This window comes from Malurus melanocephalus, unplaced genomic scaffold (genome assembly GCF_030028575.1).
Source record: "Malurus melanocephalus ecotype Western Australia unplaced genomic scaffold, MMel_1.1 scaffold_220, whole genome shotgun sequence".
Taxonomy (NCBI): domain Eukaryota; kingdom Metazoa; phylum Chordata; class Aves; order Passeriformes; family Maluridae; genus Malurus; species Malurus melanocephalus.
The window spans coordinates 1,157,435-1,168,326 of record NW_026623452.1 but is presented as its reverse complement, the minus strand read 5'-3'; the positions used below and the strand labels follow the sequence as shown (position 1 = coordinate 1,168,326).

General features: G+C 40.4%; 1 protein-coding gene across 1 annotated transcript in view; it reads left to right on the top strand.

Moving 5' to 3' along the window:
* FAM168B (family with sequence similarity 168 member B) overlaps nt 1-10,892 on the top strand; it is a 109,456-nt gene that overhangs the window by 91,900 nt on the left and 6,664 nt on the right. The window contains exons 3-4 of the mRNA XM_057374244.1: nt 6,440-6,520; nt 9,971-10,054. Coding sequence (XP_057230227.1) covers nt 6,451-6,520; nt 9,971-10,054 — 154 coding nt within the window. The 5' untranslated portion in view covers nt 6,440-6,450. The remainder of the gene's footprint in view (nt 1-6,439; nt 6,521-9,970; nt 10,055-10,892) is intronic.

Here is a 10,892-nt window from a genome sequence, read left to right as displayed (position 1 = left end):
CGAGGGAGGGACGCCGGGCCCGCCGCCATCCGGGCCCCGCTCCGCCATCCCGGGACAGGTGCGGGCCGTGGGTCCCGGCCCCGCGACGCTGCGGCCCGGCCGGCGGAGGGGAACTTGCGGCGCCGCTGGGCCCGCGGGGCTCCGGCCGTAACAGGTACGTGCGGCGGCCCCGCTGGCAGCGCCCTGCGCAGGGCCCGCGCCTCAGCCCCCGCAGCGCTCGCTGTGCCCGGGGCGCGGGTCCCCGCGCGGAGCGGGCCGTGCTCAGGGCACGGGAATGCCGGGCATCGATGGCAGCGCAACATCGGCCAGGTGGGAACTTGGGAAAAATTGACCGTGTCGTCATGAGGGCTCCGGCCGGTTCGATTCTCCAATTAACGGCATCAGTGGCTGCAGCTGCGTGCCAAAGCGGCGTGAGGGCCGGTGTGTGCGCTCTGCCCGTTACCTTTGTGTCGGTGAGCTGCAGGCAGCGATCGGATCTCAGTCCTCGGTGCTCTCTGGTGAAGCCGGTAGGGAAAAGGTGCAAACGGGATTTGCAGTGCTTTCTGCATCGTTTGGAGCTATATAAACGCCAGCCAAATGGTGAAAGCTGTGCTCTGAGAAAGGTAGAAAGTCAGGGATTTAGTGAGGGCGGACACGCAGCTCTCAGCGACAGCAGAGCTGGACTTGATTTGTTCTTGAATGTTGAATCGCAGTGTGCATGTTACGTGCTGTGACCAGGCTTTCTGTCTGCTCTGTTGCGATTTTGCTGCAAGGTGTATTATTATCAATGTCATAAAACTTTCATGCTCATAGAATGTACACTTATCCTGCGCATTTGGGATGGTAATTACACACTTTAACTCTGAGGTTAAAAAGGAGCAGGAATTGGGAGACTTTTGGAAATTCTGCCTTCGTTGTGATTGGTGACGGTTTCATGTTATTTCAGAAAATAATAGCGAATAAACTGAAAATTAATTTGATGAAAAAATGTTTTATAGGATTTTAGGAAGAAACAGAGCTCTGGGGTTTAACTAAAAAGTTATAAATACAATTCCTTCATGTGATGAAGCTTTATTATTTGAATTTGTTTTTTTTTCTCTGTTTCTTGTAGTTGATTGATTTCACCTACATTTGGCAGTAGGCAGGCTTCTAAGAGTCTTACAGGGAGGACTTGATGATTTGAGGAACTTGTTTGAGATGAGAATATACACAAATTCAAAGTTATACAGGAGATGCAGGGATTGGAGGTGGCAACTTCTATCCTGTTTTGCCATAGCAACAACAGAAATTGCAGACTTTGAGAAATGCTGGGCAGTTTGTTCAATGTTTCCATAAGTTAGAAGGGTTGGTTTTTTTGACAAAAAAAAGGTTTTGGTAATGTTCTGGGATATTTTGAAGACTAGAGCAATGCTCCAGTGGACAAATGAAGTTGTGGATCATAAGCAGGAGCTTTGTATCATTTTTTTGTGTAGGTTTTCTTTCTGTGAATGACATATGGAACTGTTGAGTCTTTCATATGTAGTCATGTTGTCTTTGTCATTACGGGTGCGGGGTACAAGTAGTGTTGGTGTTAATATGTTTTTTCACACAGGTAAAAAACTCTTAACAAACCCTTGGTAGAGCAGGCTTACAGGYGAGAGTTGTGTCCACTAGAAAAGATTAAAATGCCTAAACTGTTCCATTGCTTTTTTTTAGTCTTAGGGAAAAAGAAGGCATGCACAAAAACCTTAGCAGAGTAATTGGARGTGTCTTATTCTTTCTTTATGACAACATCTTTTGGCTCAAGCAGGRGAGGAAGACTTGCATGGAAATGATAGTTCCAGTTTTGTATTTTACTTGGTGTGTGAACTTTGAGCAAAGTTCTCAACTGTCCTATACTGGGCTGTGGTTCTGCAACCTCAGACTGTCCAGTCCTGCTCCCTTCCTTGCGCTGGGGCTAGTCCTGGTTGTCTGGGGGTTTGTCTCAGTTCTCTCAAGCTGATAGATGGAAAGCTAGCAATCTTTTATCCAGGAATCCTCCAGCAGACCCCAGAATCCTGGCAGCCAGCTTAGCTGATCTAGCCTAGTGAGAGCTCCCAGTGCAGAGAGTGGGATTGCTTGGCAGCTGCTTGGCAGTTCTGTGTGAGCAYTGATTCCTTCTGTCGTGGGCTACCATAAACCCCCCTGCACTAACTTGAGCAGAGTGAGTACCTCCTTCCTGGGAAAATTCAGTGACCTTTTCTGAGATCTTGGATGAATGGAAGRAATTAAGCACTACCTGTCAATACCAGTACAGCATGGGATACCTTGTCTTGGACTTTATAATATGAGCCAGCTTTTTTGAACTAATTGTGAGAAAAGTGCCTATTATTTAGCCTTGGATTTGCATCAAGTGGGCAGTTTGGTGGCAGAAGTTTTAACGGAGTGTAACKTAACTGAGATTTTGTCAGTTATTTGAAGAGCTTAAGTGTCATKAACTGTTTTCCTTGTTACTTAGTAGTGGAAATTACTTCTTTTACATTACCAGGCACTTGTTTATTTTATTTGAATTCTGCTTTGACTGGAAGTCATATGGGTAAAATGTAGAACGTTATTGAGATGGTAGGTAACTTAGTACGTGGAAACTGGGTCATTTGGACAATTTCACAGCAAATAGCATTCTGACAGTATTCCAGAATGGATAGATGTTAAACAGGGCAAAGACTTTGTGTGAGTCTGCTTAAGATCCAAGGAGGAAAGCATTAGTGGACCACAGTAGTGTGCTTTAGGCAAGTATTTGGAGATTCTTCTCCAACTCTTATGATGGAATTGTCATTAAATGAGCATAGAAGTGGCATTTGGTAAATCTTRTTCTGGTAGATTCTGCACAACTTTGAAAATCAAAAGTAAGAGAATACAAGTGTAGCAAAGGAACATGCCATTTGTCTTGCAGTGTTTAYATTGATTTGTGGGTTTTTACATAATCTCTGTGAAATGGTTTTTAAAAGCAGAGTTTCCTAGAAACATGCTTTTTCTGAGTGTAGCAGGGAAAGCTGTGTGCAAAACAGATCCAATTGAGAGTGCTAGAGCTTCAGCATTAGCAGTGATTGGCCTTTGTGCTCAGCTTCCTAAAATRTGGATTTAAGAGGAAGGTGGTTGTCCTGGTATCTGTACCAAGATGAGATCTAACAGGCYGGATGAAAACTGAGTTTGATTGCCTGGCTTTGTCAAGGGTGAAAGGTGAAGCGTTYGCACTTCCCAGCATCCCTGTGTAGTTTTTAATCAGAGCGTCTTTAATAAGAATGATTGCCTTCATTTCAGCTGAAAGAGTAATTTCGTGTACAGTTAGCTCCGTGCAATTTATATACAGATGATGCACTGTAGACATTTATTTGCATATCCATTAACATGAGAATGCTTTGGAGGGAATGCCAGCAAAGCAGTTGAAAGACACGGATTCTTTGGGTTAGCTTTATACCAGTCCTGCCTAGTGTTTGATGTGGACTCGAAGCATTCCAGGGAAGTGGACTGCAAGGTTCTACATCTCAGTATAACAGATGCCCTTCCAAGTAAAATTATGTAAGAGTGGGATGACTGCAACTACTGGATAATACTATGTAATTATACTTACACGTTGGGTCCTTCAGAGAAGACCTGAAAATAATTATTTTTAATTAGAAGTGGTCTGGCGTTTTGTCTGCCTTACAGACTGTAAGCACGTTGTGTAGGCTGGTGGCTCTGACTTGTCTCTCAGCAGGGAAAGCAGGAGTGGTGAAAGTACATACCTGTACAACCAAAGTTGAATTAATTTGTGTGTATGTACACATGTGAAGATGGAAGTACAAATTCATTTGAAGTGGAAGTGAACAACTTGAGGCTATCAGTGTCAAAGGTTTTTTCCCCTTACTTAAGTGGTGTTCCTCTCTCTGTACTTCCTTTGAGATAAAGTCTGAGTTGTCTGACATTTTCTAGTCATTTTCTCTACCTCTTCATTTTTGTGTGGCTTCTCTTTAAGTCGTCTTCCATAGTGTGCCCATGTGTTGTTCTGCAGTCATTATCTACTAACATTTCTAATAGCTGGGGTGTTTTGTTATTTTGCCTAAATAGTCACAGAAGGCCCTTGCTGATTTTCCACCTGACAGTCCTCTTTTTGTTCATTGCCGTTCAGAATGGTGAAGAGGTTCCAGAGTATTTTCTCCTAATTGCTGTAGAGACTGCAAGGAGGAGCAGCACATTTTTACTATATGGGAGTATTATTTGAATGGAAAGGTTTATCCATCTCCTTAAGACTTTTACCCGTAACTGGGAAATGCAGAAACCAAAGTGAAGCTTGAGCCCCTCAGGGTTTTGTAAGTTTAGAGACAAAATGTGACAAGATCAACATTGAAAGAGGAGCAGAAATGCAAATGTGAAGTGCAGGGAGATAAAGGGAACAGATTGAAAGTTTTCAAGTAAATGGGAATCAGTTTAGAGAGGAGGATACACTGAAGAAAGTATGGGAGAAAAGAGCAGCCTTGCTAAAAGAAAATGTTAGTCCAACAGAAAAAACACCTGTTGATTATGGCACAAGAGAGCTAATGCTGCTAAAACTCCACGTGGCTTCAGTGGAATATAGCATTTTACCCTTGAAGTATAGTTTGCTGTAGAACATTTTCAAAGAGATTTGTATCAATCAAATGGGGCTTGATGTGGGTCAGGTGATTAAAACATGCTGCTCTGGGGAACTTCATACTGAGCAATGTAAATGGCAGGTTGTTTGGTTTTTAACTCAGTGRGTTCTATTTTCTTGATGTGTATTTAAGTACGAATCTGAATGAAAAAGGCATTTCTATGTAAGTTAGTATTATTGCAGAGTGAGGRGAGGAAGCCCAAGAAACTGGTGAATCTTGTAATTCTCTAATATTGACTTTGAGTGTTTTGTGAAACCTGATTATAAACTTTCTGACAGCACTTACTGATTTCCTAATTTTGCACAAATGACTTTTCTATGTGTTGTGTACTAGGTGCTGCTAATTCTCTTGRCACAGAGCTTGTTTTAGTGTTCCTTTAAAAAGCAAACTATTTATGCTTTATAGAGTCACTCAGCATAGGTTTATCCATGCAGCTATACTGATAAACTCCACTTGGATTCCTGCCATAATGTATTCTGTAACTAAGGTACTGCGTGCGTAATTATATTCCCTTGTTTTAAGAACTTTATTTACAAAATTTTGTTAAAATGTGTTAAACTGCTTAACACCCTGTAGATTTAAGTGAGACAGCATCTCAGATGTAGAAGAGGAAGTAGCTCAAGTGTCAGCTATTAGCAGTTAATAAGAAAGTCTGGTTTCATAGGGTGCCTTTGTTGTGTCTTGGGTGCTTGCAGGGAGAGCTATAGAATGTCCTGAGGTGGRAGGGACACTCAGTAATAATCAGTCCAGCTCCTGGCCCTGCACAGGATATCCCAAGAATTCCACCATGTCCTGAGAACATTGTCCAAGCACTTCTTGAGCTTTGTCAGGCTTGGTGCTGTGAGCATTGCCCTGGGSAGCCTGTTCAGTGTTTCTGTGGGGGAAGAACCTTTTTCAAATAGCCAATGTAAGCCTTCCCTGTGAAGTGGTAAATCTATATAGATATATAAACATATACAGAAAATCAGGTGATTGAAGATACTGAGCTTTAAATATGTGGATTTTTTTCTAAAATACTGAAAAGGTATTTTGAAAGTGAACAGTGYTCCTATATGAGGCACTTGAGAAACATCTTCAATGCAATTTTATTTTCCTTGGTGTTTATGTACAAGGTTCTTTTTAAAAYGGGATTTGGTTTTATTCCTGTGAGTGATGCCAGCTGTAGGAGCCTGTTTCATTGTGAATACATCATTCAGAAATTACTGGACACTGTCAGTTTGTCATGGGCTCTGAAGAACTTGACAGTAGGTAAACAAAGAGAGAAACGTGAGGTAGCTGTCTAAATGCAGTCTTTTGCCACTTGCTTCTGTAGTGGTTGGACATTGATAATTTAGTGCTGGTAAAGGACTGAAATGCCAGTAGCAATAAACTGTAAGTATTTGCATCCCTTGGCTAGAGGCTTCAAGAAAGAAGTGGGAAGAAAGCAAGATTGATAGATGGTAGAGAGATGATGTGCTTGATAGCTGGCATGAGGGTAGAAGTCCAACATGTGTGAGCTCCTGCAGTGGGTTATGGATCTGTGGTGCCATGGGGGAGCTCTGGGCAATGGAAATATTTTGAAAGTGTGCTCCACAACAGGGAATGTTTCATTCCTGAGACATTGTGTAGCTGATTGAGGGTTGGGGTGCTTTGGAACTTATTCCTGCAGTAATTCTTTCCTGCCTGTAGCTGCAGCTTTAATGTTGAGAAGCAGTGGAAGAAGCAGCTGCTTTTTCCCGTGTTACTTTTTATTCCGATATGTTTCCTCAGTTTCCAGTTTAGTTGTTGAGATTTCAAGCTTTCCCTGTACTTATATAAATACTGGTTTTCTTTTTCTTTATTTCCTGATTCAGTTACTGAAATCATGAATCCTGTGTATAGCCCTGGATCTTCTGGGGTTCCCTATGCAAATGCCAAAGGAATTGGTTATCCAGGTAAGCAACTCTGTTTTCTAATTAGTTTCAGTTACACTGCTCTTTGCTTATGATCAAGAAGGAATAGTCACTTAGGAATGGCTTCATGTAAATCCGTTTTGGGATTGGGGTGAGGCTGCTTTTAAATTTCAAAAGTGACGTTTCTCGAGTGATGTTATTTCTTCTGTTATATTTCTAACTTCAGTGTCTCTTCCAATGCAGCTTATTTTAGGAGCTCTAATAATTACGCCCTGCAAGAAGAGGAGGCAATCTATTTCTGCTGCTAGTTAACTGGCACTGTTAACCTTTCTATCCTCTAATTCATGTTCATGCTGCCTGTTCTATGATTGCCAATAGCATGGCATCAAAGGTGGGACCAAGAAAATGGCTAAAAATGTTTGTGAAACAGGAGTACATTTAATTTTTTGTTTTATCTGTTTCTCATTGACAAAGTTTCTCACCAGGCTTTTTTCCCCCCTCATCTCCTAATGTATGTGCAAGCAGGCTTCATTTCTGATGTCTCCATAGTCTAAAAGTTGGATAAGGCAAAATTAGATTTGGACAGAACTTTCCAGGAAGGCTGAAGAGAWGCCTGTGTGCCTCTGGGAGGCATTTCAAGCAGCATGTCTTCATCCTGTCTTTTTTTTTTTTTGTTATCTCTGAGATGAGGGACTTTCCATCCTGGGGAGGCTGAAGGGTCTTTTCAGCCCTGCTTTGTATTTCATAAGAATTTAAACTTTCAGCTTTTGCAGGGAGGCTGTGATTTAKTTGGTGTCTGTGCTGGGAGGCAGAAATTATTCTGTTCTGTTGCTGTTTATATTCTTGGTAGCTGTACTATATTTTCCTGCTGGTATTTGCCATTCTTAAATCTGCTTTTCACCTTGGGTAATGCACTACAGTTCCTATTTTCCTGTTCTACTTTACTGTTCCTCCTTCAAAACAGTGGTGCATAAATTCTCTTCATTGACTTGATTGTTTCAAAAGCGTTTCCGTTTTATTTTTTACTTTCCATGTTCCTCAAACTAATGTATCTTTCTTGATTTTGACAGTATTTATAAGGGAAAACACAAAGTGTGTTGAAATGTTTTCARGTCTATTGAGTGACTAAAATGGTGCAGTAATAAATTGTACAGCTRACACTATGTAACCATGAGTCCTGCAGGATGGTTTTACTCTGTAACTGTCTGAATTATAAAGGCTGCAGCAATCTTATTATAAGGGAGGCAACAGAGGCTTACTAATTAATATAATGTATGGGACAGTTATTTCTATATTTATAATAGCTTGCTTTCTCAAGCCTTTATTTTGCTATGGATAAAGATCATTATGGATTGTTTCAATAGAACTTCATGTTTTTAGCTCTATTCATTTTCTAAACCCAGWTTTATACTAACCAGGTTTTCATTTGTACTTACTAGCATTTACATATTGCATTGAAGCTCTCGTTTATAGTAAACTAAGTTGTACCTTAATTTATTTAGGAAAATACAYTGTTGTAGATTCATAAATAGCTGTTTAAACATTACAATTTCYGATCTTTTATTCTACTCTTAGAATAAAACTAGACTACACTAGACTATAAGTTAGACTATATATTAAATTATCTAAGTACTTTATATTTGYCAGTTTGCATAACTAAAATCTATTGAAGTTACAGAAGTGTCTTAAATGTCATGTTCCRATGTAGTTGCTCAGAAATCTCCCTTGCAGCACTCAGTTGGTCAGTTCACATAGGTGTGACCCTTCAATTCAGCTTAGTCAGTAATGTGGTACACCATTAGGTAGTTTGCTGAGCTGCTTGGTCCAGGTTTTAAGATCATGGGATAAATACAAAGCACATTGTCTAAAATGAAAAGTAGACTTGCATTTTAGGACTTTTTAAAAAGTGTTTCATGACTAAGTCCCCCTTCTTTGCCACTCCTAATTTAAAAGCTGCAGATTCTCCACTCAGAATCATTGCATTCACATGGGTTGCATGGTAATAGAAAGTGAGGAGCAYGGCAGTAGGTGGAATGCATTATTGAAAGGCAATGTGTTTCTAAAGCTGTTGCATATTTAATAACTGTTTATATTATACTACACCTATTTTAGACTGTTGGGTAGTTTTACAGCAGCAAGAAATCAATATTCAGATGTTCTCATATGGATGGAAGTTCCTTGTACAAGCTAAAACTGCTGCTTGTTGTAGTTACATTTTTCACAAATGACCTGTTTCTTGAGTAGCTCGGAGTGCTCCATAGTGTAGCTAAAGCTGTGAAGAAAGGTCTGAAAATGTTTGCCTCATACATTGTTGCAGATGTGTAGTCTTGAGTAAGGTAAAGCTGTACTCACCAGCAGCTTGTGAGTTTGAAAACTGAAGARCTATTTACTCTGAAAAGTTGTTACAACTTGGATATGTTATTTTTAACTTTGATTTTTAAGCCTCATGCTTTTCTTAGTCTTAYCCATGCTGACCACCTAATAGTAGTGCCAAGTGTATGTCATTTGATATGTTTACAGAGTGCTTGACAAAACTAGGTTAGCATATATAGTMCTCAGCTAAGTAATTCTTATTGTTGGGAGTAATTGCTGGGATCGCTGGAATTCACAGTGAAATAAAACCCCTTCAAATTTGAGCAGCAGTTTAAAACTAAGCTCTCAGACTGACAGTGGGTATGTGAGTATTAATTGCCTTTTATCTGAAGACGCTGAAGTCTTTATATGTAGAGAGCAGAACATGGTAGGAACTCCATCCTTCTGAATACAGACATTACTTGGTTTTACAGATTTGAATAATGTAAATGGGTCTTTGGGAAAATTAATAGCTATGATTAATTCAGAGATTTCAGTTACTAAGTCTAAACAGGCTTTGTATCCTTCAAGTAGCTAGCTTTTGCTAATGCTGTTTTGCCTTACACTGGGGTGTATCACAATATTCTCTGGCATGGAAGTGTTTCAGTGTCATTTTGCCAGTGCCTCTGTGAATCAGTCATTACTGTGTGTCTGAAAATGGGGAGCTTGTTTGATAGTAAGTGTAGTAGCAAATCTGTCAGAATCAGCAAGCAGTTTGGACTGCTGCTGCTTTGTACTTTCTACTTGAGATATATCTGATCTGGAGAGTCAGAGTTACTCTAATTTCTAGGGATTTCTTTCTGAGAAGGTCCATTCAGATAAGTACTGTATGTACATCATGCCAGGGRGAGGAGTGCAGGATAGTTATGCAAAGCTTTGTTTTCCAAGCAACTTTAGAGTTACTTGGCCAGCAGAGATTCACTGAGAGGCATGGAAGGGAGAATGGACTCATGTCACTGTAGCTGCTCCCTTCACTTAGCATTCATCTTCAGGGGATTGGGAGAAGAGGATTGCACTRTTTTAATTGAAGAGGTGTGATTGAAGGCTGTGTGTTTGCTTCCCTCAGGTAAAACATGTGCAGCAACAACTTTGAGAGTAAAGTCAGTCTAGGAAATAACTTTGACGTGTTCTTTCTTCCAGCTGGCTTCCCAATGGGCTATGCAGCAGCTGCTCCTGCCTATTCCCCAAATATGTATCCTGGAGCAAATCCTACCTTCCAAACAGGTACGTGTAATAGGGGTGTCAGAGCAGTAACCTGACCTTTGAAAGTGGGTAGAAGGAAGAATGAAGAAAAACTGTAGGGGCTTACAATAACACTGTTACTGTGGGATAAGTTTTACGTCACCTTGAATATGACTCACAGGGAATCATCCAGTAAATTAAAATTATTATAATCTGAAATCATACTGCATGCACCTTGTAAGAAGGGAACAGCTGAGGTTTTAGCTGTTCTTTGTGTACTTCCAGATGATCTTTGATGTTTGCATTGCATTTCCTTTCACTGCTTCCTTCATGGTTCTGCTTGCTTTGCATCCTAATAGTCATTCCTAAAGTCTTGGTTTTGCTTCTGTCTCCTCAAAATTATTCTTTTTCATCTTTTCTTAAATCATATCTTTCCAAGTTCAGCTTGCTGGCTTTAGTCTGCCCCTTAATATTGCAAAGACTGATGGTCTGGAAAGCCTGGTTGCTGGATAAAATTGTATTGGCCATTGCAATTATGGAAGAATGATTTAGGTAACTGCACTTATATGTGTGTCATTTAAGAAAGGGAATGTGRTGAGCCTAGGAAAAGGGAGGTGGRAAAACATACAAGAAAAACAAGGCAYTCTCCGAAGTKATTTTTGTGTAGTTTTACTTTCACTAATAGAACATGATTTYAAYGTGCTAATTTTTGGAACAAAACAGAAACTGGTATCATTTAATTTCCTCTTAACTCAGAAACGTGCATCTGATACAATAGTATTCTCCCCATGGTTATTTTGTATAGGAAGGAATTTCTTACATTGCTTTGTTAATGTGGAGCTGGGCATCCTCAGGAACTCTTTCACTTCCAGGTATTATG